Source organism: Centroberyx gerrardi, chromosome 12, assembly GCF_048128805.1.
Source record: "Centroberyx gerrardi isolate f3 chromosome 12, fCenGer3.hap1.cur.20231027, whole genome shotgun sequence".
Taxonomy (NCBI): Eukaryota; Metazoa; Chordata; class Actinopteri; order Beryciformes; family Berycidae; genus Centroberyx; species Centroberyx gerrardi.
This window is the reverse complement of record NC_136008.1, coordinates 13756725-13783347: the sequence shown is the minus strand read 5'-3', so window position 1 is coordinate 13783347 and position 26623 is coordinate 13756725. Positions and strand designations below refer to the sequence as shown.

Below are 26623 nucleotides of genomic sequence, written 5' to 3'. Positions count from 1 at the left end.
GAAGGAGTGAAGGAGTGCTAAGATAAATAACCGCAAAAAGATGAATAACTTGAAAACTCGCCAAATAGGTCTAACCCTATAAACCGGCTGGATAACAGTAACCTGGGTAGCGCAAAGAGTGTGTGGGGTTAGGTTGTTTATTGAAGGAGGCTCATGCTCGATAGAGTATCAAAAGGATTAGTGTAGCGCCAGTGAATGGAGTCATCACACCTGGCAGCCATGCAGAGAAATCCCCACACAAAGACTTTGCAGAACACGCACATACACGCACACGCTCATGCAAGCTCACACACACACACACACACACACACACACACACACACACACACACTGATAAACACATTCACACCTCAAGCTCCAACACACAATACATGCACACCTAAAACATACGAAGAAGGCTCAACTACAAATGCATTTGGACAGATGAGCACAAGCACTACAGGACATGTGTATGCTTCCACCAGACTTAAAGCAGAATAACGGATACATACAGGCAAAGGACATGAAAAGTAAATGAAAAGCAAAACTGAACAGCTGAAATGCATAAATAATCATGTATACTTCAAAGAATGATCTAGAAGAGTGCACTTATAAAAGCAAACAACATCTTATGGACATTCAACATTTATACAAATGCACTGCCATTACAAGATGTCTTGAAATTGCATCTACTTGTTTATGTTTCTTTGCTGCAGTATATTGTGTCAGTGAGGGGGGCAGCACAATGTGTGTGTGTGTATGTGTGTGTACACCATATGTGTGTATGTATAGTGTTGCAGAGTGTAGGTTGGTGCACAATGGGAAGCGTATACATTGGGATCTGGTTGCAATAGTTGATGCATCTAAGGCTGCTGAGTTTGACCACGTCAGGTAGGCCACAACTAAATTTAGCAAGCGTTGCAGGTGGCTATGAAAGGAGCAGGTATCATTGCAGCGGTGGGTGTGCCTGTGGGACAATGTCATACTGTATCAGGGAATCCACCATGAACTAGCTGAACTCAATACACACCTGTGCTGGATTTCCCAATGGCATCTAATGGAGTTAATGGAGTAATGGTAATGTCAGCGTTTAGGCGCTTTGGGGAAACACAAATGTAACAAGCACGATTTGAGGCTTACTTCCCTTGAATGATGATGGAGGAGAACGCTACACACAATAGGGGTTTAATATAAAGCCTTTATTATTTTGAAAAAGTATCCTTTGTATAGTTTTTGTAGAAATAGACAAACCCAGCTCAGAGTCCTTGAATGTGTCCTAGACAGTGGACATCATTATGGAGTGACTTATAAAAAGCTTGATCTTGAAACAGACATTAAGATGGAGTTTAGAATACAAATGGCTGATTAATTGAGAAAATGATTATGGACGGTCGTGAAAGAATGTACATATGATGTTTGGATCATATGGAATTCAATGAAAATACTTAAAAGCGCAAACAAAATCACTGTTAATTTGCTGATCCACCACACACACTGCAACTCCACAGGATCCATGTTGCGAAGCGCCGGCTAGAGAAGCATCTATGAAGCTGCTGCATTTGATCCACTCTTGCTCTGGCTGACGGAGCTGGCCAGGTAGCCAATCAGAGTGAGGTATTCCTGGAAGCTGACCTTTCCATCGTTGTTCTCATCCAGTCCCAGCCTCATCTCTTTTATGGCAGAAGAACTGTCTGTATCCTGGGAGAAACAGGTAGGGAGACAGAGACACAGACAGGGGATAATCTAAGTAGTAATATGATGCTCCTTTTTGAAACAAAGACTGTAAAAGATATACTAATATGATGGATAATCTGTGTTATTCGGTAAGGAGAAGCCTGATGGAGAACCATCCACAGCAGAGGGTAGAGTGGTTATGGAGGTCCTTACAGACATGATGTTGCCAAGCTGTTTCGTCACCAGTTTCTGGAATTCTGACCCTCCTAGGTTGTCCTTCCCCCGGGCCGACTTCAGATACACACTCACCACCGTCTTGATGGCTGACTCCATATCTAGGGAGAGAGAGGCAATGAGAAAAGGGGGCGAATTGAGTAGGGGAGTGAAAAGGAGAGATAGGGCCATATCTTAGAAAGTCACACATCATGCTGTCGGGGAGCTAATTCCATCCCTGTGTTAGACTAACAGTTCCTACGTATTAACTTGAAAATGTATTTAGATTGAACATGTGGATGTGTAAAAGGCTTTACTCTAGTTATTAAGCACATCATATTTTTGGAGTGCTAAGTCCATTCCTATTTTAAAACAGACAGGAGAAAGGTAGATCATAACTTGAAAATGTATTTGAATTGGGCACATTTGACTGGCCCAGATTAGGGCTAATTCTGTGCAGTCATGCTGTATATTGTAATTTTAGATTCCACAGTTAATATTTGCAGAATAATGGTATATCTGTAATATCAAAACATTTCATTTTATTTAGAATGTCTGCTGTGGTTGAAAATAGCCAAGTGCAAAGTGCAGTAAAATAAGATTATTCCTGAAGACTAATAATTAAGATTAATAATTGTGATCACAATATCTTGGTATTAGATGGATCACAACCAGAAAATGCATCTGGATCAGACACACTTGGATGCATCACATCGACATAAACATGTGAGAAAGGTGAGACACGGGTGATGTCAGCATAGAGGAAGAGGAAAGGGAGCGAGGGACAGGAAGCAGCCCAGCCTGAAGGCTCGCTGAAGTAAACAGAGTGAGAGAGGGAGGGATGGAGGGATGGAGGGATGAAGAGGAGGGGAGTCTCTGGGGTAAACACAATGGAAGCTGTGATCTCTGACGGTGGACATCTGATCCCTAGAAGCCAGCAGGAGGCCATAGGTTCAGATTACTGCCTGCTGCCCGTCTGCTGCGGCACTCCTCCCCTCGCAGCAAGGCTCTGAACACATCACATACTGTAGGAATATACTGCATACTGTATACTACATACTGTAGGAATATACTGCATACTGTAGCCAAATACACGCTGAAAAACATGTCAACCAAGAAGTGAATGTGAGCACACGCACACATGCACCAAGAGATGAACCTATGCTTGAGCAAAAGCCAGTATACCTCCACTGAGGTTGTAGCTGTGTGCAGATATGGACAGAGAGTCAATTTTGGAGCCATGCCAAGTTTCTTTCTCTACTGAACCATCGACACATCCCAGTTTGCGTATTGGGATTTCTCTGTTGGCTCATTTCACCCACTGCTAATTGCCAACTGGCCAAGGGTAGGAACATGATGAAAACACATTTGTGCTTTCATCAAATGTCAAATCTAGCATAAAAATGGAAACAAAGTTTGTGCCCAGAGATAGAGTAGAGGTTAAGCCCTTTGCCTCTGAAGCCTGATGTACGCTGACTCTCCTGTGTCTCCGCTACTATGTCTCTCCTCTCAGCTTTCCTCAACAAACAGAAATGCTAAGGGAATTGGACTACTTACAAAAAATAAATGAGTAAAAATGCTATAAATAAATGCTACAAATTAAAGTCCTAACAAAAACGGTTGACGGTGGTTGACATTTCAAAGTCTTGTCTGTAAGTAGGCCTATCACTTGTTATCTGTGCAGCAGTGTGCGGTGAGGCCTTGCATGCCGCAGGTTTTCCAATAGGTATCGGAAACTGTCCTGAGGCAGCGGTGGCGACGGTAGCCACAGGATGGGTGCTGATGAGGGTGCCAGGGTGATGTCAGGTGACATTAAGAGTAACCGTAGAACCCCGTAAACCTCCCATCTGACACAGTTGTCACACCTCAATGCTCACATTATGGGCCTACATACACCTATACCCTAACACAGACAGACAGACAGACACACATACACACACACACACACACACACACACACACACACATACACATCTACGGAAGGCCAACAGCAATTAGGACTTCTGTTGCATTAACCTAATTACTGGGTGAGCGAGAGCACAACACACCCACAGTCGGGCACCCGAGCCCAGGATTCTGTTTCATATGCTTCCCTGCAATGCCAACACACACACACATTTGCACTCACACACACACAGTTGCACAACGATACACTACTCTTCATGCATACAAGTGAGCACCTGTCATCACCATGTGTTGTTCATCATTATTTAATAGGCGACTAGTTGTCCCAACACCTTCCTAACGCTCTCTACATGATTAACACCAGCACAGGAGCAGGCAGACAAGTGTGTGTGTGTGTGTGTGTGTGTGTGTCTGTATATGTGGAAGTGACTTGGGGTCAGTGTGAGTGTGTGTGCGTGTCTCTGTATCTGTGTAGGCAATATATCAAAATGACTGACTGGTCACCATCCATTAGTGTCTCTCGCCACTGTAAACCTGAGTGTAATGAGATGAACGTGAAACCGAGCCGGCTGCAGTCAGAACTGGGGACAACAGGACCACAGAATTACAAATGGGTAGAAAGGAACATGGTGGGGTGAGTCAGATAAGAGTAAGAGGAGTGCAGTCTGTCTAGGTGGCTTGGGAATGTGTGCTGTGTACACAGAGGCTCAGCATTTAGCCTATCCAGTGCATTCAGATCCAATGCTTGGAGAGCTACTTTGTGACTGGAATGACTCAAGTGCTATGACGTCTGAAGTGAAGTCAGAGGCGTTGCTTGATTTTCATATAGGTCCCATTTGTGAAATATGGATCACAAATAGGTGTTGATTTGCATTTAGTTGTCAGTGTTACAAATTGCTTCAAGGCCTGACAGGTTTAAACCAGTTTACAGGTTGGCCAGGTGGTTCTGCCCCACCCCTCCCCCCGCCACGACAAGGTGTGACAAGCAAGTATGCAAGAGCACAAGAAAGCTGTTATCAGTCCAACTTGTCCTCCACTTAATCATGACAACTCTCTCGAATTCACGAATGTCCTGGAACACTGACACAAACCTTTTGAAGCGCCTTAGACAGGAGTGAGAGAGATCATCCGCAGAGATCATCACTGTGTTGAGTTAACTGTCACTGTGGCACCAGCGGGTCAGTTCGGTTCATGAGCATTGATTAATCCCAGTGACCAATCAGCCCCGGTCTGGACGTGCTGCTCGCGCTAGGTGTGACTGACTGCCTTCCTGTATGAGCATGTTACCTGTCATCGCCCGGGTCGCTGTTTCTCCGCCGCGTCATTAACTACACCAGGCTCGCCATTCGATTCGGGCTACCGGAGTCTTACCATAACGTTAATAATTAAAACTGGTAAGGGCTGAACTGACCGCCGTTACAATGCTTTCGGTAGAGCCGTGTGTGTTATTGTTGTTTACGGAGCGATAACGGCCCCGGCGCATATGCCAAATCTTGTCAACGCCGTGCGTAACGGAGACTGCAGGGGCTTGCCCGCCCGTGTCCCCCATTTACATTTAGCCCTAACTAATCCTGACAATTTGTAGATAGCCCAGAGGCAGAACTGACACGCGGCAAATAAATAAGTAAAGGTGAGGAGTCCGGTTTCTCCTGAAGTGTAAAGGGATTGGGGTTAGATTACCAGCAAGGAGAACCCGATACCTGTGGCCATCAAGCTGGGTAATGACAATAGAGCCGCTCGCAAACTATACAATATTCATGGCACAGTGGAGGAAATGAGCTAAACTGACACACATTTTCGAGTTTGCCCGAAGGACAAGTTGGATCCATCAGCACAAAGAGCTAATGAACTATAATGAACAGTGTCCAAATTTACTCCAGAGACGCAGCCAGAAAGTCAGAATAAGAATAAACTATACTCACCGTTAGTACAGGGAACAAAAGGCAAGAAAAAATATTTAGGCAACTATTGTCTATGTATCTCTCTCTTATGGATCCTTCTCTCCAGTCTCAGACGAGATGAACCAGCAGCACATAAGCTATCTTTTCCGTGATTTAATTTCTCTCTCCAGCCAGCTTTTTTTCATTGTGTCATAGGGCGTGTGCCTGGGAGAGGGAAAGAATGTGGAAAGAGGTGCAGCTGGAGAGGCTGGCCCAACAGATCAGTTTCTCAACAACATTACCACCAAACTTTCCGTTGTTCAACCGTAAACACGAGCCACAAGCTTGCCAGTCTGTGTAATCTATGTGAACAGATATTCATGCATGCATATGTGCTTTTTCTGTGGCATGCATGATGATTTTTACATACTTTTTTCTGGCATACTCTTCTGCCTCAACATGTACGAACAAGCGCGCGTGCGAATGTGTGTGTGTGCGTGTGTGTGCGTGTGTGTGTGTGTGTGTGTGTGTTTAAAGCTTTCTCGATAGACACATGTATTTAAGCCACACCCTAACTGCAACTTTATTCAGTTGAGTAATGAGAATGGAGAAACAGTGTTCACTAGAAAACAAAACTTCTGAACAAACTAACAGAAAAAGAACTGAACAATAACAACCATAGGCACCTTTCACATTTTATCAAACATGATTTCTACCCCTAAACATCAAAGCTTGGTTTAGCACTATTACGGCTATATCTGTCTCCTGCAGGGACTGATAAAACACATGGGGCCCATTTTCTAAGAATTAGACAAACCACGAAGCCAAGAATACATTCTGCTTACACACAGAGATTCTCGGTTTTCACAGACAATGCATTCCCAGTCCAATGCAACAGTCTTACACACATCCCTAGTCCTGTAAGCACAAGCAGCCGTCTGTGGAGTGTGTGTGTGTGTGTGTGTGTGTGTGAGTCAGTCTCTCTGTGTGTGTATATTGTGAAACAGGATTAGTTCTACTGTGGCAGGTTTGGTGCAGTAAGTGTATTCTGTGGAGACTGTTACTACCAAGCTGGTGAAAGCAAGGAAAGGATGGGATTTAATAAAGTGCAGATTTAAACACAAGAATCACATGCAGTGTTAACAGAGAATATGGTGTTTCCATCTTGCTAACTTCCCATTGTTTCAAACTGAATGCCACACAGACAAGTCACTAACACACACAGGGTTGTAAAAGAGGATCTGAAGGCGCTCTATTGGCTGAATCCCCCTTGCTGGCTAGCCAGGCGTCCAATCAGCTGCCAGAACTCCAGAAAGGTGAGCTCTCCATCGCTGTTGTCGTCCAATGAGCTCATGAGTTGGTCAATGACAGCAGGGTCACCAGCATTCTACAGGAAAATACAGTGAAGTGTTACATATAGGTACATGGGAGTGTATCTCAGTGCTGTTTTGTATTCCTTGCTCTCTCAACCCCTCAAATCATCAGCACTGACAGTCATATTAGACCAGCTATGATCCATATTACTGCTAGTGTAGCGGTTCAATCCAGGGTAAGAGGGGAGGAGACAAGGCGGAGGCTAGCTGACACCACTGCCATGAAGACCAGTTAACCAGTCCATGCAGCATCAGCAGAGGTGGTTTGGCACAAGGATCTCTGTCTCTGTCACCATCTAGTGACCATCATGAATACTACAGCCTTTAAATGCAAGCAGAGACACATGGAATTTTCCACACTTGGAACAGGCAGCCCCAGCCGTCCTCAGGCCTTAAGACCTACTTGCTATTTGTACTCTGGTTCGGCATGCAGAATGCAGAAAACTCCCCCAAAAAACAGGACTAGATAAGACTGGAGTTAAAGAGGCAAGTCTCTGCAGGCTGCCAACTCTTGCTTGATGACAAACTCATGTGTTAGTGTATGGCACCTTATGTGTAAACTTCAACATCAAACACTGAATGAAGAGTTTCATTCCAATATGTTGTATCAGGTATCAGAAAAATCTACTAACTCTTACCTTGACAAAGTTAGGGAGCTGTGCTGCTACCAGTCTCTGGAACTCGTCTCTGCTCAGTGTATCGGAGGAACCATCGCTCCCAGCGAACGCCTTGAACTGGGACACCAGCACACCAATGGCAGACTCCATCACAAGCAGAGAGACCGACACGAAGGAACTGGTAAAAGTGAGGAAACATTTTTAATCCTGATCAGTATTTCCAGTTAACACACAGTGAATGTATGCTATTTATTAAGTTTGTTTTTCTAAGGTAAACCTAGGAGAGGAGGGAAACAGCAGCATTGTTAAATAAGTGACATAACTGAACGCATGTTTAAAGCAATACAACGATAGAGACAGAAGACTCACCAGCTCAGTAATATCAAAGAAGTGGGTAAGTTGTGAGTGTGCGAGCCTTCCTGTCCCTTTTCTACCTCTCTTGGTAAAAAAAAAAGGTTACTCATTCACTTATTTCTCCTTATATATTTACAGCATGTGTTTCCTGCCCACTGTTCACCGCAGTCAGTAACAGTGTAAGCCATGTTACCCAAACACTGCTAGGATGCAAACCACTGACCTCTTTCCATGACGTGACTGCATTCCCAAGTGGAACTTATGCGTGTAATTTCTCTCTTGCAGGAGTTATTGATCACTGGGTGAATCACCTCTTTCAGGAAAGCTCCAGTCAAACTGTAGCTCAGACCGACAATCCGGGTTAGCATGGTCAAAAGTGTTGCAATGTGTGAGCACAGAGAGTTTAATGTTTTGCTCATTTAATGTCATTCATTCATTTTCCATACCCAGACCGATATTTGAACCGTAGGACCTTCTTACTGTGAGGCGACAGTGCAAACCACTGTGCTGCGTTCATTAATGTAAATGCGTGGAAAATAATCTCACAATTTTCACTTACTATGTTTCACATTCAAATCTGCAGTCTGACAGAGTATGAAATGGTGTAGAGAGCAAAAAGAAAGCAGTAAATCAGTTGTATTTGTACCAAATATGTGCTGCAAAAACAAACTTTATTTGTTACTTGTGGCTTACATTTGAGAATGAGGTACTGCGTTACACAGCTTTGGTTTCACCTCAGGAAAGTCACATTATTTAAAGCTAGGATGTGCACAATCAGCATAATAGAGAGGCAGTTGCTGCTAGCAAGCACAATGGCTTTATCATCCTAATATCCCCACACCTCGCCTTCTTATCTCAGCTATATAACAATGACACATGCACATACACACCCACACACACACCCACACCCACACACACACACAGCTCCATATCCCTGTATGCCTGATACAGCAGTCTACAGTTCTCCTCCCTCCATTCCCTCGGTCGTCATTGGGGGAGGAGAATGTCATACTGCTAATGTGAAATAAATGGCTTACAGAGAGGATTGAGAAATCATAATGTAATATACAGTAGTATGAAAATAGCTTAGTTGTTTTCTTTCCATGGGGGTATGTTACTAGTTTATGGCTGATCATACTACTTTGTCTTATGAATGAATCTTGGCTGTAGGTCCATGTGTGTGTAAACAGAGTGTCTCTCCATATTTTGAAATGTAATTCATAATCCTTAAATTCCTTGATTCACCCGTCACACCTTCAACATTTGGCTATGAGAATGGATCAATCTTCAACTGGAAGGTTTTTCACGCTAAAAAGTAAACAGACTTTAGGTTAACTCAAATTACTTACTTACTCAAAAACACAAAGATTCAGCTTTTCTTAAGCACATAAGAAACTATAGGGCTGGTTGATCTACAGATTTATCTATTTAAAAAGTAATGTCATTCTGATATAACATTATGAGAAATATATATATGTTTTGTTTGGCATTTATTGTAAAATAGGTGTATGTTATGATATAGGGAATTTGCTGACAAGGTGAAAAAGTCATTTTTCATTTCATTGTGACAGGATGAAAGGATGAAATCTACTTTTATCCTGCTGCTGTGAAGAGACTAGCTGTAGCCATTGATACCAGGTCCCAGATGCTCTGCTCACCGGTTCACTCTCTCTCTGCGATGTTACGGCGGAGACGCTCCCAGAAGGTCACCCTCTCCCCCTCATCTTCAGGCCAGTCCAGGTAGGTCCTGGTGCTAGCCAACTTAGCCAGTCTGCAGTATATCACACAACATATATGTTTTTGTGTGCTTGTCTGCATATATGGATAGATAAAGGAATGTAACCGCTTGTACTTGTGTGTGTGTGTTTCTGCGTTCTCATACATGTGAATCTCCATTACCTATGGAAGGCAGAGAGCTCGAAGGGGGAGATGTGCTCCAGGAAGATGAGTATGAGTTGATGGCTGTGTTCAGAGAGCAGGCGGTGTGTGGCCACCTTCAGCTCCAGGCTGCACCAGTCACTACGCAAGTAGCGTCTGCTCAGCACACACACGGTCTTCCTGCTGCTGTAGATACTCTCTGCGATGTTGTCCACAATGCCCTTGCCCACCTGCACACAAGACACAGTCCTAAAGCTACTGTCAGGTGGTGGGTGATTGGAAGAATCAGTAGATAGATGATGGATGGATGGATGGATGTGATCAGTAGTCAGAATCAGAATCACTTTTATTCACCAAGTACAACAGGTGAACAAGGAATTTGAGGTGGCTGACGGCTAATTTGTGGTGACACATTACAAGACATATACAATACAGGATTGAGGGAGGCTTGAGGACTTTGGACAATAACTCGCTAGAGTAGAACAAAATTTCTACTGGCCTGGCTGAATTGTTAGTAGCCCAGTTTTGTTTAAAAATGTATAAATGGGAGACAGAAACACAGTCCAAATTGTAAAAGTCCACTACTTTCATCCCCAACTTTTCTCTTACTTACTGCTCTTTCCCACCTCTATTCCTCGCTTCCTTTCAGATCTCCTCTCTTTCTTTCCTCTCTGCTACTTTTAAATTAGATGTTCCACTTTCCATGGGCCTCTTCTTGACTAGTGTGCTGTGTGTTCAACTGGCTGAAAACCACTTTGTCAGCCTTTCAGGGCATAGCCAGTCCTTCCAGAAGTCTAAAAATACAAACTCAATTTTTGGATGATTTCTTGGTGGTTGGGGCATATTGGCCCAAAATCAGTACAAATTGCTTCATGATTCTGTTAGCAAATAGAGAACATTCACTGGCAGAATCTGTGTTCACTTGATTTTACCTCAGCTGAGCTAAATTGATATTACCACTGAAGCTGCAGAACAGCAGGTTGATTGGCTGACAATATCTTGCTTTTTCCAGTGGGAATAAAATCCAGGTGACTGGCTGAGAATCACTTTTATTTCTATAAATATTGATTTATCTTATGAGATCTCACTGGCCATCTGGACTAGTTCTCCTATTTCTGGACTCAAACAATCTCACCTCGAAGTCTCTGTGGTGCAGACAGAGTCGAAGTTGCGGCTCTCCCTCCAGCTCCAGCCTGGGGGCCATCTCTCCCAGCACCCAAGCCTCATCACGACTGCTGAACGACACAAAGGCATCGTAGCGAACCTCCTCTCCTTCCAACAGCTCTTCCTCCTCTATCCCTTCTCCTCCTCTTCTCCCTGCCCTCCTCTTCCTCCACCACCCCCGGCCCAGACGGCGCTCCACCCATCCACGCACACGGAAGAAGAGGATGAGGAAGGGCCAGCGGAGGAAGCGGTATCCCAGCGAGGAGCAGAGGAGGACAGACGAGGCTATCGCCGTGGAGATGTAGAGGAGGAAGTCGACATCGGTCTGGCAAAGACGCTCCATGGTGGACAAGAAGTTGATTCTTCGGTAGTGCCACACACACTGCTGGTGCTGCAGGGACAAGACCTGGAAAACAGGTCAATAACCAATCAGTTATCACCAATAGCACAAGTCACAAACAAGTCACTAATAAGGAATAAATTGACATGTTCACAGTCAATGCATGAATTGATATAGACAGATATATGAAGACAAGTGATAGTCAAAGTGACAAATGTTATGCCATTGTCAAATGTTAGACTTACTGTAAGTACAGATAACCAATTATAGCTAAAGGAATCTATGCTGACCTGTACACGTGGTGAGTGTTCAGCCCATTCCAACAGCCATCCGTTGGAGCAGTCACAGCGCAGGTCCACATGGTCAAATACCACAGTGGACAGATGGACGAGGGGCAGGAACACGCCGTCCAACAGTAACAGAGGATTCTCACTGTACAGACGCAACAGACGCAGGGAAACCAGATCCGCAAACATAGTCTGGTTGGAGAAAATATGTCCAGAGTGAAAAACAGAGACAGTCAGACAGACAGATGGCAACCAGTTGATGAAAAAAGAGAAAAACAAGGGTTATGAGTCATGCCAACAACAAAAACAACAGTGTAATCACCAGATGAAGATATGCACCTTGGTAAGGAAATAGAGTCTACAGTTGATCAGCACCAGGCTCCTGAGCTGGGTCAGGTTCCTGAAGATAACACTTGGGTCTGAATGGTTGGAGAAGTTCAGGTTGACCAGCTTGAGCCTGTTGAGCTTTCGTAGCTGGTTGATGGGAGCATAGCTAATGGTAAACCTCTCCGGGTCGGCCCAGAACTCAAAGGACTCCAGATTAGGGAAGTAGGCAGCCGCGAACATTTGGCTGCAGATGAAAAACGTACCCTTCTGCTCCTTTATTTGAGAGAGAACATTTTTCTCTTAGACTGTAGTAAAACATGCAGGGTAAAGCACAGAACTCCAAAAGGTGGCAGCCCATGTAGCTGCAGCAGGGCATAGATTTAAAATTAAAATTATAAACAAGATGGTGGATCTACAAATAGAAGAATACCTGCTGTCCCCGCACTGTGAGTTCCCGCACCTTGGGGAATAGATGGTTGTCGCAGTCTAGTAAAGAGACAAAATCCCCTATGATCTCCATGACAAAGGGCTTCTCAGGTGGAGCAAGCTGCCCTATGTTGAAGTTGGTCCCTGGACCAACGTTAATGTGAAATCTCTGGAGCTTAGGAGGGAAGTCGTAAAACAGAAGGTCGAGGTGTAGCTCATAGATGACGTCTATTGGCCCCAGGGTCAAATCACGGAGCTCACACTGCTTCCTAAGCACGCCCTCTTCTATGCCATCAATGTCAATCCTGTTTCCATCCAGGTCCAGCACCTGATCAGTGCAGGATCACACCATTAAAGCCCTGGGAAATATTCAGACAAATGCATGCATACACCCACCCTCAACACACCCACACACACATATAAAATCTTCACATCTCATTACCTCCAGAGCAGGCAGTTCCTCAAAGTAATGGCTTCTCAGGTGAGTGAGGTGGTTCTGGGCAAGCTTGAGGATGCGCAACCTGGCCAGGCCATGGAAGGCCCTCGGAACCAGAGCAGCAATGTAGTTGTTACTGAGGTCTAGCTTCTCCAGGAGAGGCATGCAAGCAAACTGAAAATGACAGCAATAATGATGTCACCCGGAGCAAAATTATGGCCACACCATGCAATAAAAACAAAAGATTCTACATAGCACTACATGTGCTCCTTTGGCCGTAATTATAGGTCAACAATTTCTTTCCGGAATGGTCTAAAGATAGGAATGACCTGGACCATCTGATTCCTGATACCTGGTCAGTGTTGATCTGAGTCAGGTAGTTTGCAGGCAGTAGGAGGGATGTCAGGTTCCACACAGCGCCTCTCCCTGCAGCACAGAATGAGGCATTGCTTAGCTGAGTCCAGGTCATCTCCAGAGTCTGCATCCCGGGTGTGGTGGTCCAGAAGTCCAATTCCAGACCCTGGGGTTTGGCAAAGCTAAGAGACAGTTCCCTCAGACCGCCTCCACACCTTGAAACCCAGGTTGGAAAAGATTATTAGCCTGGATGCTGCATTTTACCTCTGGTTACATAGTATGGCTAAAGGGCCTTTTACATGATCACATTACAAGTATAATATAGTCAACATTCCTGAATTGTAAAAGTTATATTTAACATTCAGCTTGATACATGTCATCATTGAGTGTGAGAAACTTTTGACATACCTGCTCAAGGCCTGGGTGCTGAAGTTTCTGACATGGACCTTGTACATTTCTAAGGACTGCACTCCCAGTTTGGTCACCAGTGTGCACATTTCATCCAGAGTTGGAGAGAAGTCATCGATATAACTTGATATATATACCTCAGCCACCTTGCCTATCCCTGACTCCCACAGCTGACCCACCCAGGTGTCCTGGAGACTCAGGCCCACCCTGGACAGGCTTTGGAACACAGACAGGGAGCCAGACTCCACAGTCTGGACTGGGTTTCCCTGCAGAGCCAAATCCTGGATCCTGGAAAGGACTTCAGTTGGCCAGGCATCAGATCCAGCCCTTGGATGAACAGGATGGGATACAACTGAAGTCAAATACAGTATATATATGAACTGTGAAGTTCAGTCAATGTACTGCAAAAGAACAGATAGAGCCAAAGCTTTGAACCAGCCCATACCTATTTGCACAGCCTCTGTTCCTGATAGTTGCCACCTGGCTGTTCAAAAGCTCCAGAGTCTGGAGGCTCTTCATCTCCTGGATGAGTAGACAGAATACCTCCCCCAGGTCCCGCACTCCCACCTGCTCTACTGTCAGCTTCCTCAGCCCCACCAGGGGAAACAGCAGCGTTTGGGGGACGACGGACAGACACACCCCTATCAGGGTGAGCTCCTCCAGGCTAGCCAGACCCTGGAAAGCACCCAACTCCAAGGTGCAGTTCACGCAGCCTGCACCAGTGGGGTAGGTGTTGATGTGTAGGAAACGCAGTTTGGACAAACCAGAGAAGGCCCCAGTAGACACCTGGAAAAAGACAGTGGAGGCTACACAACTTTGGATTCTCACAAAGATTGTCATAACCTTCCTACACACCCCTTGGGCCAGGCCAGAAAGAACAGACTTCATAATGTACCTTAGCCAGTCCTCCATCCAGCTTTAGCATCTCCAGTGAGGGGAAGTGAGAGAAGGAAGCATGAGGGAGGAAGGGGTCAGAGTGACAGATACACAGGGTCCGAGTGTCAGGAAACACCTCCTTCAGGCCTAACCTTTAGACAGATATTGAAACACTAAGAATCGATTTGCAAGAACAAAGGAAATTTGCATTCACAATCCACCAAAATTTTTGGAAAAGCAGAAATGTGAATGGTGCCAGGTGAATCATATCTTCACTATGTATGATATTTTTTGTCATTTTAATACAACCTTTCTGTACTTAAGATCTGATTCAATTGTTGGTACTGGAAACTGAGCCCACCTTAGATTAGTAACATCAGCACACTCTGTATAGGGTCCCAGGCCCGGCATATGTTGACACGGAATGGTGCCTCCGATGTCCTTCTGAACATACTCATCCTCCTCAAACCAGTCACAAAACTGTCTGATCAGAGCCTCCACACCCCCGCCACACAGAGAGCGCAGCAGCAGCACACTCACACACATACTTAAACAGGACCAAGGCTTACAACCCATAATGAGAGCTTTGCCTGTATAAGAGACAATGACAATAAGGAATTGGCTATTAGTTTGTAGGAATGAAGTCATATATAATGAAATGTAACTGCATAAAACCTCTGTAGTGTTCAAGGAGGTATGCATATTGTTTTTTTTGTAATATGTAAGAAATTCTAGCAACTATATGAGATTTCCTTCAGAGTCAGAGCTGGGTTATATTTATCTCTCAGCACTTAATCAGCATTTTCCTTTACAGATTCCACTTTCTTTCCAAGTCAGCAAAAACTGGTAAGATTATTGTTCAAACGGCCACAACATTATTATTAATATTCAATAGAAATGAAGACCTCACCTACTTTGTAACCTCCTAGAACCACCAGGGCTTCAGTCTGAGGTACAATCCCACTGTACCAAATTCAGATGAAGTGTGAAAGAGGAACTGAGATGTGTTTATCAAAATGAGTAGATCTATGCACCTCTAAAATAGCTAAAGTTCTCAGGTGTCAACAGAAAATACACTGCAGCCACTGGCTTAAAACAGCTAATGTTCAGTGCTAGCAGGTGAGTGAATAGAAGACAAAATACAAAGTTTTTCATCACAGGGATACGCTAAATTTATTATAGGTCTACTGCTTTTATTACAATAATATGGTCAAATATGAACATCCTAACATACAAAGTTCTTTATGCTGCCGCGAAGCCCACACAGTTTGTGGCTCTGCATTGAAACCCCCTGAAAAACAATCTCTAAGTGGTTATAGGCTCTTAAATCACCAACCTTTTTTTTCAAGCTGGTGTGTAAACAGGGAACAGTAAATGTGTGCTTTCTTGAAAACTAAGTGCCATGCGCAAACTGATTCATATAAACAAATGTTGCATTTATAATACAAGAATTAAAGACATTTTAGTGCACAACATGAATCTGTACCTGAAATGACTGATACATTTTTTATGTGCCCAGAGAGACCTTAGAGACATAGATGTACCATGTTATGCTGACCTCAATACAATAAGTTAACTGTTTCCTCATATCAGCATAGTTCTTTAACAAATGTGTGTTTAGTGCAATATGTACAAACATTCAAAAGAAAATTAATGCAGACCTTTCTAATTTCAAATAATACATTCACTAAACCTTTTCAGTAGTCCATGTTTACTGCACCCTTCATTAAAACTATTCATTAATGTCAGAAAGATTATCTTCAAATCGTTAAGAGTTAGGGATAAACAATTAACACAAAGTTGACAGAGGTACGGGCCTTTTGAATGAAAAGGGTGATTTCAACAGTGCACAACAGTGTTTTCAGAGGAAGAGGAAGAGACTGTAAATAAACTGTACAGTATTCTGGAGGTGAGAATCAAAGCAGAACTCAAACAACAAACAACTCAAACTAACCTAGAGTTTGATACAGTAACATTGCCTGCAGAAATGTCACCATTAGCTGCAGGCACTCAGTCAGTCATGAATGAAAAGCTCAGGTGTTTGTGACTGGACATTAGAAGAAGGCTGTGAGTATGAGTTAAGATTCAGTAGTGTCTCATCCTCCTTTCTTCAACTTCATCACATCCTCCTAAAAAAATTCTGGTAAGATGTAGATGTTAGTGCTTGTGTATCAGTGTGTATTAGTGTGAGCACATTTGAACAGGTGAGATACAAAACCACCAAAACAGTGAAATTACATTTTAAGTTGAATATCTGTATCAGGTTGTGCAGAGAACAAATGGAAGGTGTGAAAATAAGATGAAAAGATAAGTTTATACTTGTAAGCGTGTGTGGTCCAATATGAAGTGTTCCCTTTGAATAACCCCACTCATCCATCCTCTCCTTTTCTGTTTCTTTCGTTGTATGACAAATCCATCCATTCTTTCGGTCCATCAGCCACGCCCTCTTCCGCTCTCCTTCCTCCACTCCCCTTTCTTCCTCTCCTCCGCCCTCTCCCCAGCCCCTGGCACCGAAAACTTATCCATGACTTCTCTCTCAAACCCATCCATTTCTTCCTCTATTGCTTCATCCTCCTCCCCTCCTCCGTCCTCATCTCCTTCCACCATGTCTTCCAAAATGTCACCCACGTCCTCCACAAAATCTTGAAAGCTCATCTGGTCGTGGACGAAGACTCCGTCCTTGAAGAACTCCGTGGCTAGCTTGCCGAGCTCCTCTCTCTTGGAAGCGTCCACTCCCGCCCCCTCTGCCTTGGCTAGGTAACCCTGGAGGATGGCCTCGAACTCGGGCAAGGGGACGGGGATCAGCCCCTCAGCCTGGGCGCAGGTCTCCACGGAGTCACAGTGGTTTGGGGGTCTGGGCTTGTGCTGGAGCCTGTCCCTCTGGTGGACCCAGTAGTCCGGCTGTTCCAGGGAGGGCTGGCGGTGTGTGTGAGGGGGTTTTCTGTCTCCTGGACCCTGCCACAGATGCTCTTTATGGTGCTCATGTTGATTCTCATATTCGTTATGTTTGCGCTCATTTTTGTGCTTGTTTCCTCTGTCCTTCTTCCAATCTCCATTGTTCCTTTCCTCTTTCGGTCCCTCTCTCTTCCACTCTCCCTCTTTGGACCGCTCTTTCTTTTCCCACTGTTTCCTCTCATCCTTCCCCTTCCATTCTTTACCGTGGTCTTTGCCATTTTTACTCTTCCAGTCGCCGTCTTTCTTCCATTCTTTTTTCTCTCCTTTCTCCTTCCAATCTTTTTTCTCTCCTTTCTCCTTCCAGTCATTTTTCTCCCATTTCTCTTTCCGTTCTTTGCCACTTTCCTTGTAGCCATCTTTCCCTTTCTTCCACTCCTTCTCTCCCTTCCATTCCTCCTTGCCTTTGTGCCACTCTCTATCATCTTTCCCTCCCTTCCTCTCTTTCTTCTCCTCCTTACCTCTCCATTGCTTACCGTCATTCGATTTCTCATGCTTTCCCTTTTTCCAGTCTTTCTCCTCCTTCCTTTCTTTTCTCTCACTCTTTTCCTTCCATTCCTTTTTCCCTTCTCTATCCTTCCATGGCTTTCCTTCATCCCCTCTGGTAGCCTTTTCTTTCTTCCAGTCTCCTCTCTCCTTCCATTCTTTTTTCTCTTCACTTTGCCTCGACTGCTTACCTTCCTTACGTTTCTCCTGGTCGTATTTTCCCTCCTCATGTTTCCCCTTTTTCCATTCCTTCTCTTTCCATTCTGTTTTCCCTCCATCTTTGCGTTCCTTTTTCTCTCCTTCTTTCCCCTCAACTTTCTCTCTCTCCTTCCACTCTTTCTTCTCGCCCATGTCGTGTTTCTCCTTCTTCCACTCTTTCTTCTTCTCTACCTTCTCTCCCTCCCATGGTTTCTTGGCCTGTCTCTCTGCAGTTCCAGCTGTGCCCTGCCTGCTGTCCCCTGCCTGGCCAGTGGGGGGCGATGCAGTGGGATTCACAGGAGATGGAGCCGCTTCATTGGCTGATGAAGGAAAAACACAGAGTCACTAAAACAACAAAGATGAGACGTGGATATTAAAGAGAGAATTAGAGCAAGAGGAAAAAAGGAAGAAACCTCTACACTTCCCCTAGCCCTCCTTCTAACAACTATCATCCTTCTACACCTCCTCCCTCCTCACCTCCCTCTGTCCCTTTGTACCTGTGGGGAGTTTAAGTTCAGTCACAGTGGCTCTCAGTGTTTCTAGTTCTTTCTGAAGGGCCGGGACAGACTCCAGCTCTCGCTTCATCCTCTCGTTCTCTTTGTGAAGGACAGGGAGAGACGCCATCTCTTTCTTCAGCCTACCGTTTTCCCTCTCCACCTCCTCCCTCCGCAGCCGCTCCTTTGCTCCCTCTGCTGCCTGTCCCTTGGCTACTTTTAGCTCGTCTTTCTGTGCCTGATTAAAAAAAGAACAAAAAAAGAGAAAAGGGGATCCTGTGAGAATACCACACACTCAGTGACACGTGTATGCGCACGCGCGTGCGCGCACACACACACACACACACACACACATTCACGCACACATGCACAAAGCATGCACACACACAGAGAAGCGATTAGCTGAGAGACAGAATGGAGTCATACCTGAAGTTGGGCTTGCAGCACAGAAATCTGCTGGTTTCCTTTGACTAACTTATTCAGAAGCTCTGTACTGTCAGTGTCTACTGGGGGTGGAGGAACCTCCGGGTTAAGCCATTCCTGTGAACATATACACAAACAACACAATAGTAAGACTGTGACTTCTCATATTTATTATTGTCAGACAGGATATTTGAGAGGTGAGACTATATGTGTTGATGAGAAAGAGGGAAGGTCCTGAATAGCTCAGCGGGTAGACGATGGCACTAACACTGCAAATGTTAGGGGTTGGATTCCTACTGAGAATACCATGCTAAAAATGTATGTGGTGGTACTCATTGTACTGTAAGCTGCTTTGGGTAAAATCCACCAAATGGCCATCCACCAAATGGCATATATTATGAATAAAAGTCAGACTAGCGGAAAGAGAACAAAAAGAGAACGGAGGGAGAAAGAGAAATGAAGAACTAACTTGAGACTGACCTGTTTTACAGGCACCTCTGCATCTCTCAGCTCCCTCGCACCATAGTCACTCTCTGCAAATGATTATGCAAAGCTTTACTTCCATGTCCATGTGCATAATTCACTTGTCAAAGAACATGAGCAAAAGCAATACACTGCAATGTACATTACTGAAAAAACACACAAACATAAAGATGCACAAAAACACTGGAGATAAATTAACAGAACTGCCAAGCAACACTCAAAGCCTTTTCACTACAAAAGTGTGTATTCTTCAATTTAGTAGATAAAGGACATACAGTATATATAATTCATCAAAAATCATAAGGTGGGGAAAATATTGTTGTGAAACAGTGAAAACCTCGTAACTCCAATTTTGGTGATTTTCATTTTTTAATTTACATGGAAGGATTACATGGTGCTTTATGGGCTGAGAAGTTCTATGACCCTCTGACTTTCAAAACCCACTGAATAAACTGAAAAATGCATTGTCATCAAGCTAAAAAGGAGGGTGTTTTTCTTAGTTCCTGAAAAGTTTACATTTTGGAGATACGGTACAAGGTTTTCACCCGACAACAGCAAATAAGCCTCACTGCATAAGCGGATAAATTTCTCTCTCTCTCTCTCACACACACACACACACACACACATACACAAGTTTAAAAGCGTGCAGTGCATTCTGGGGAAAATACAGCCAAGTGTCAGATGCAAAAACAGAGGTTTTTCTTCATGCACACATATTCAAAACACATGCATATTGTCACTATCACACTCACACTGTAGGCAAGCACACACATACACACACAGACACACACACACACACACACACACACAACCTACCCTCATCCAGGTCCATGAAGACACCTGTAGGTATAATACACCTCAGTCTCAGAGCGCACTGTCAGTCATCACTTTCCTCAATCTAACCTCACTTTAAAAGGCCTAATGCATCTAAAAATTCACAAAAAGTTAACAAATTAACAGCCAGAGGAAAACAACACACAAAACAAAACGGGATATTTACCTTCCCAACAGCACACATGGCGATGCCTACCTGAGAAGAAGATGGTCCCGAGGCCTAACAGAATAACAGCACCCAGGATGCACTTGTTCACAGAGAACCCACTGTCCTCCTCCCGCCGTGGCAGCTGAAATTCTTCCTCACCCTCCTCTTCCTCCTCACTCCTTCCGATCCGCTCCAGAGCTGCCAAGAGAGATCTCCTCCTCACCTCTGGCTCCCCCTCCTCTCCCTTCTTCTCCTCCGCCACCTCTGAATCCACAGGGGAGTCTGGAGCAGGAGAAGGCAAGAGCATGAACAACAGTTGTAAAAAAGTCTATTTTGACGATTACTTCATGTTTTTTAGAGGTTTCATCAATTTTATGGATACCCTGAAGGCAAAGGTGAAAAAAATAGTGCGTTACTTACTTTCAGGGTACACATAAGTCAGTTTAATTGACATGTTTACTTTTTAAACAAAAGCTGAGGCACTTTATTGGGGCACAAATTTGCTCTTGCAGTTCCAGAGCTGATGTTAGATAGCACAGCAGCTGTAGCGCTGTCACTTTGGTCTAATGCTGCAGTATGAGACCAACCTCCTCATGGGAGCTGAGACTTGCATCTTTATCGGTTCTGCTGTGGCACATATGGTTGATTTGCTCCATTGGCATTGCCTAATTTCCACCAAACTACATACATAAGGCTTAAATCTTAGGTCTATAAAACGATTCAGCTCTCAAGTGCATTGTTTCCGAACTTCTGGCAACTGGAATCAACAATCTTTATAGGACATATTAAGTCCAAACTACTCTCATCAAGTTTTACCATTCAGGTGAAATGGGCACTGTAAAGAACCCACTTATACTGAATTTTAGTGGCCGAATAAAAACTTTGTGTGTAAGTTATGCACAACAGAGCAAAAGAAGACTAAAGAATATTCCAATGCTGCAGCGAGGCAGAAGAGCTGTAGACCAAAAACACCACACTGCAAAAAACTTTAGAGGTCCCAGTCCCTCTGAAGCCAATTTACTGCCGCAAGGTGTCATGCAACTAAGAGCTTCTCTGTCACATCATGCTCCCTTCCTCATACCGACCACAGCCTCTCCAGACAACCTCCTGGCCCAGATACTGAACAAGTCCATAACCAGCTGGTCCACCAAGTACACTTCAAACACAAACATACAGTACACAGAGCTTAGTCCCACAAAAAAAACACACACACACGCACCATACCAAATTATGTGTACACTCATTTTGTGAAAGGAAATCACAAACACAGACATGGTATAAATTATAGACATATAATCTGACGATCTTTGCCACACATACACCAAGAGCATTATCCGTCATACATATATAATAATAAAGACAGATGTTGAAGTTAATTTAATGGTAATGTAATGGTGACCTGACTAAAAGAAGCTTGTACTGTATGTAAAATGTATCCCACAGAGTTTGATTTTAGGCCCCATCCCATAGTAAAGTTTATCTAAAGTTTAATGTTTTAATCAAAGTTTCAAGGCAAATACACAATCAACCAGACCACAGTCAAATGTTTTGGATTCTTGTTGTCATACCTGCCTGTTTCCCCAAGTCAGTCACCCTCTGAGAAAGCTCTGACTCCTCCCCTTCCTGTTCAAGCTCCTCCCCATTTAGCGGGTGCAGCGTTTCTTCCTGTGCAAGTCTCTCCTCTTCCTGAGTAAGCTCCACCCCTCCCAGAGTCTCCGTGGACAGCAGTGAGGCCGGGGGATCGTCGGGGGAGGGGCTTATGTGGGTGTAGGAGTCAGAGAACGAATCGGGGTCGGGGCTGGACTGTGCCGGGCTCTCGGGCAGGCCCTCTGATTGGCTGAGTGCATCACTACCGGGGACGGAGTGGGTGGGGACGTCTAAAGTGGAGGGAGGGGGGACGTCGCTGACAGGGGGGGGCGTGAGGGTGGGGTGATCGGCAGGACCAGTGACAGTGACAGTGTCTCCACTAAGCTCTGCTGCTTTTTCTTCTGATACCTGGGGACAGGAATCAGGTCATTAAAATTCCTTAAGGTATTACATAAGGGATAATGTACAATGAGTGGTCATTATTGCAAAAAAAGCCCTGACAGAGTGAATCAAGACCCCGAGGTGAAACGGCGTCCGCTTCCACCTAAAGAAGTAGTTCAGTGGGACTGTAACCATATAAACATCTGTAGCCAACATCCTTGACCTACCCTGTAGCAGAACTGCAACCATAGCAACACCAACAAACCTGGTAAGATTATGTTTAAGTTTAAGTTTTGTGCTCTCAGAAAAAATTAAAAGTAATATTGGAAATTCTTCCATGTTTCTAATCTAGCTTGGCCAAGAGTTTGTCTGTAGTAGCCAAGGAGTTAAGTTGTTTTGGCATAAGGCGTCGCTGGTTAATTTGATTAGAAATCAACAAAAGTGACTGGAGGCTTCTTGACTGCAGAGTGATATGATCTGTTATATTAAACAATGGTCTGTTATTCAGAAATAACAGACCTCAGAATGCCTTCACTGGCCAATCACAACTAAGTATTCAACAAAGCCATTTAACACATAGTACTATAACGCAGTAGAACATGGTGTCTGACCTGGTGCTCCTCCTCTGCAGACGCTGCACCCTCTGCAGGCCGGCTCTCCGCCTCACCGCCTAGCTCATCAAACACAGACACAGAAGGAGAATGGGGAGTCATTTAGAGCAATCAAGATGCTGTGTCATTTTCATTATGTGCGCAGTAGTGTGTATGAACACCTGCATGCTCTGCTGTTGATGTATTGCTTTCTTCACGGGGCTCTGTCCCCTCTGCCAGAGGCCGCAGGGTTTCAGCAGCAGTCTCCTGAATCAAACAGACACACAGCAGACAGTCACATGCATACAAACACACAGGCATTATGCTATTCAGATATTATCAGTAGAGCAATGTAGGCCGACCTGGATGCACAGTCTGTCTTTGAGTTTTTTCAAAGTGCCACTGAACAAGGCACTAAACCACCAACTGCTCAGACTGTGGTTGTACTGGGCGGTTCCCAGATGTGAGTGTACATGTGTGTAACTAAATCCCTCAGGCCATTGCTTTTCATGAGAATTTCGTAAGTCAACATGGCTGGTCAAATAAGATTTAAATAAGAAAAAAGAGAAAAGGAAAAAGAGAGAGACAGTTCCTGATACCACCTAATTTCCAAGTCTTATTACAGAAACCTACTTCCTATTCAGGTGACCCAAAAGATAATCAGCTGGGACAAGGAGTTGTCACTCTTAACAACATTGCGTTTTCATTCAGGTCATTCGTACATATTCTTGTGCTCTTTAGAGTCAGAGTGACATCCCCTCCCTAACACTGACACCCAGACACATTCAGATGGAGAGACTCGATACCTCAGGAGTGAGGATCGTCCAGCTGTTGTTAGCACTGCTGCCACCAGACATGGCCCCCTAGTGGCTTTGCCCGACTCCTGCAACACAAGACATAACAACATTGAGAACAAATTTAATGTACATGTTAGATTCATACGAACATCACTGACCAGGAATCAAATGATGAGACTAATGAAGGTCCTATACAAAATCCTCCCATTCTTTATACCCCTTAAACCAATTCATTTTCCAAATAACTAAGTCCAAGATCCTTAAAATGGTGACGTGGGGAGAGCAATTTTTTGAACAATGAACAATACACTTAACAATACACTGACCAAGGTGGCAGCTAGCAAATCAAAGTGAGCTGGGGTTTGTATAAAGGTCGGTCACTAGCTCACTATTAGGGTGACACTGTCTATTCTGCAGCTTAAAGAAATTTACATCCTCTGTTTACACATCCACAGGATTTGAATACATATGCCATTCAGCCTCACCCATCCTGCTGATAAAGGACCTACTGTAACATGTTGTTAACACATTACTGTGTGTGTGTGCAGGAAGTATAAGTTCCTGGGAGCATTCAGTTCTTCATTAGTAGTTAGTGTGTGTTGTGGGCCTTTTGGTCACCCTGGCTTTTGACTAGCTGGGGAATGCTTTGGCAGAGACAGAGGTAACTAAGGCTGGCGCTGTTCTAGAGATACAACCAGCAGAATGGACTGTCCATTTCAAAGCTGCTAATAATGACTGGTTAATGGATGCCTAAAAACCACCCATTTTAATTGTGTGCAAAATGTCAAAATGCGCATTACTTAGGAATCATACATTTTACAGCTTAACAATATTTGGTAGAAGCATTTTTTTCTACTTATATGGCAATCTATTTGGCCAAGAGGTCTCCATTCAGACCTAGATCACTGGAGCAGAAACACACGGATTGACTGACCAGTGGATGCTCTTAACCCAGAAACAAAACAATTCACTTACTGTACTACCTGGCCAGATCCTGGCAAAGTGTAAGGTCTTACAGCTTTATAAAGCATTTACTTTCACACAGTAGAGAATGATATAACAGATATGCATATTTACTGAGTGCTGTCTGGTTCTCTTCAGTGAATGCAGAACATACTAACCATTTACTTTAACACTACTTTCTCTGTGTAATGACACACTTCACTCCCCAAATTCAATTCTCTCCCAGCACTGCAATTTAGGTCTTCTAATCAAGTGCTTCCCAAGAGAAGTCTACCGAATGTAGCCTGGGGCCCAAGGAGCATTGTGGAGCATATAGTGGAATGGCTTAAATAGATACCAGCTAAATATAGCCACGATGAGATTGACTGGAGAGAGGAAGAGAGAGCATGCAGAATATGGCCTTGGGGAACACAACAGAGGCAGCAATGTATTCTAAGGACAGTTTTTAAAGGGGGCTTTTGGAAAAGCACCACAAAGCAGGCGACTTTCAACTGAGACAAAAAATATTTTTCAAATGCATGCAGACTGGCCTGACCCTCTCATCTTTTTGAGAGAGGGATAACTTACTAATTTAGCATCTGAAGTTCTAGTTTTGGGGTATCTTACACAATTCACGTCTGAGCTTTGCAAGTTAACAAATGCTTGCCGTCCTGCCAGACTGTCTCTGTGCACTGGACGCTCCTTCAGTTTACTAACGTTTATAACCAACAATACATTGCAATCAGTTCAGTTTATGTGTCACCTAAAATTACATTAGGCAATTACGGGGACATGCCTTCTTACTTGTTCACCACCAAATATATGGTTGCAATTGTAGGCCTAATCTTTTTTATCTTGGTCTCGACATGGAAAAATGACCAAAAATGGTCAGACCAGTAACTACAGTACAGGCCATTAGGAGGGAAGCGTTAGACTGTCAGCTATATCACGTTTTATCATAAACAACTCATTGTTCATAGCAGTTCACAGCATCATCAACAAAGGCAGTTCGCCAAATTATTATGTATACAGTCTGCTTTGAGTGAAGGAGTGTGAAGCCTCTGACAGGAACTGTCATAATGAGCTTGATGAGCTTAAAGGAAAATAAAACGAATTAACTTTGAAGCATGAGTAAGGTACTAAATATTTAACAAAACCCGCAAACTTTTAACGTTAGTTGTTACGGAAAACCTATCCTTTGTACTTCCAACTTGACATTAGAACAGTCACTCGAGGAACCAGGAAAAAGTGGGTGTCAAACGACGTAGTCGAGACAATGTAACAACGTGTGTAACAAAACGGCGTCGTTACTTTGTAATAAATAGGCCCGTGCAGCCAAATGCATGTCAGTCTTACCTTGTTCCGTCGCTTTACTTTAAACCTCACAGTCTGTATGGTGATACTTTCCAACAGTCTGTACTAATGCGTCTTTCCATCCAACTTCAGAAGAACTTGGAACGCACCTCCTAACTTGCGTGATCCACGCGCCTCTCGTCCAACGACAGACAGCGTTCACTGTCGTCCCGCCCCTCGTCCTCCATCTCGACCAATGACAATGCAGCATCACACCACTTAACTGGGAAACTTCCTAATTGATTGACACACGCAGGTGATGGTGGGTATGTAAAATATACCCACGTCTTATGTATGTCTTATATGTCTTACATACGTTATGTGTTTTTAAACGAAGCAAGTGACACCAGCAGTCACCGACATTTAACGCTGGTATTCCACAGGCTTGTGCTGATTCACTGATTCACTCAGCAGGTTGATGTTGATATTTTTGGGTGGCTATCACATGAGACAGCCTGTAGAAC

General features: G+C 44.1%; 4 protein-coding genes across 7 annotated transcripts; all 4 read right to left on the bottom strand.

The window, feature by feature from the left end:
* Window positions 1–1157: 1157 nt before the first annotated feature.
* Window positions 1158–5871, bottom strand: LOC139921036 (protein S100-A13). The gene is made up of 3 exons (XM_071911183.2): window positions 5694–5871; window positions 1867–1988; window positions 1158–1677 (listed from the first exon to the last, which is right to left on the bottom strand). The coding sequence occupies exons 2-3, from the start codon at window positions 1984–1986 to the stop codon at window positions 1522–1524; spliced, it is 276 nt and encodes a 91-aa protein (XP_071767284.1). The 5' UTR covers window positions 1987–1988; window positions 5694–5871; the 3' UTR covers window positions 1158–1521.
* An 851-nt stretch (window positions 5872–6722) lies between these two features.
* On the bottom strand, window positions 6723–8103 carry LOC139921071 (protein S100-A11-like). The gene is made up of 3 exons (XM_071911233.2): window positions 8011–8103; window positions 7663–7819; window positions 6723–7038 (listed from the first exon to the last, which is right to left on the bottom strand). The coding sequence occupies exons 2-3, from the start codon at window positions 7789–7791 to the stop codon at window positions 6904–6906; spliced, it is 264 nt and encodes an 87-aa protein (XP_071767334.1). The 5' UTR covers window positions 7792–7819; window positions 8011–8103; the 3' UTR covers window positions 6723–6903.
* A 1533-nt stretch (window positions 8104–9636) lies between these two features.
* LOC139921034 (toll-like receptor 12) lies at window positions 9637–15037 on the bottom strand. The gene is made up of 12 exons (XM_071911181.2): window positions 14853–15037; window positions 14511–14643; window positions 14061–14401; window positions 13616–13942; window positions 13206–13422; window positions 12860–13027; window positions 12437–12745; window positions 12004–12264; window positions 11668–11856; window positions 11009–11443; window positions 9895–10103; window positions 9637–9766 (listed from the first exon to the last, which is right to left on the bottom strand). Exons 1-12 carry the CDS (start codon window positions 15035–15037, stop codon window positions 9658–9660), a joined length of 2883 nt encoding a protein of 960 aa, XP_071767282.2. The 3' UTR covers window positions 9637–9657.
* Window positions 15038–15638: 601 nt separating this feature from the next.
* pbxip1b (pre-B-cell leukemia homeobox interacting protein 1b) lies at window positions 15639–26258 on the bottom strand. Of its 4 annotated transcripts, none has more exons than XM_071911176.2 (12): window positions 26163–26258; window positions 23874–23950; window positions 23250–23334; window positions 23089–23147; window positions 22078–22504; window positions 21591–21665; window positions 20558–20791; window positions 20344–20367; window positions 19525–19577; window positions 19048–19161; window positions 18625–18859; window positions 15639–18447 (listed from the first exon to the last, which is right to left on the bottom strand). In XM_071911176.2, exons 2-12 carry the CDS (start codon window positions 23922–23924, stop codon window positions 16925–16927), a joined length of 2880 nt encoding a protein of 959 aa, XP_071767277.2. In that variant the 5' UTR covers window positions 23925–23950; window positions 26163–26258; the 3' UTR covers window positions 15639–16924. The 4 variants fall into 4 exon arrangements, with proteins under 4 accessions (XP_071767277.2, XP_071767281.2, XP_071767279.2 ...); XM_071911180.2 differs by having other exon boundaries at window positions 18769–18859; XM_071911178.2 differs by lacking the exon at window positions 20344–20367.
* Window positions 26259–26623: the final 365 nt, after the last annotated feature.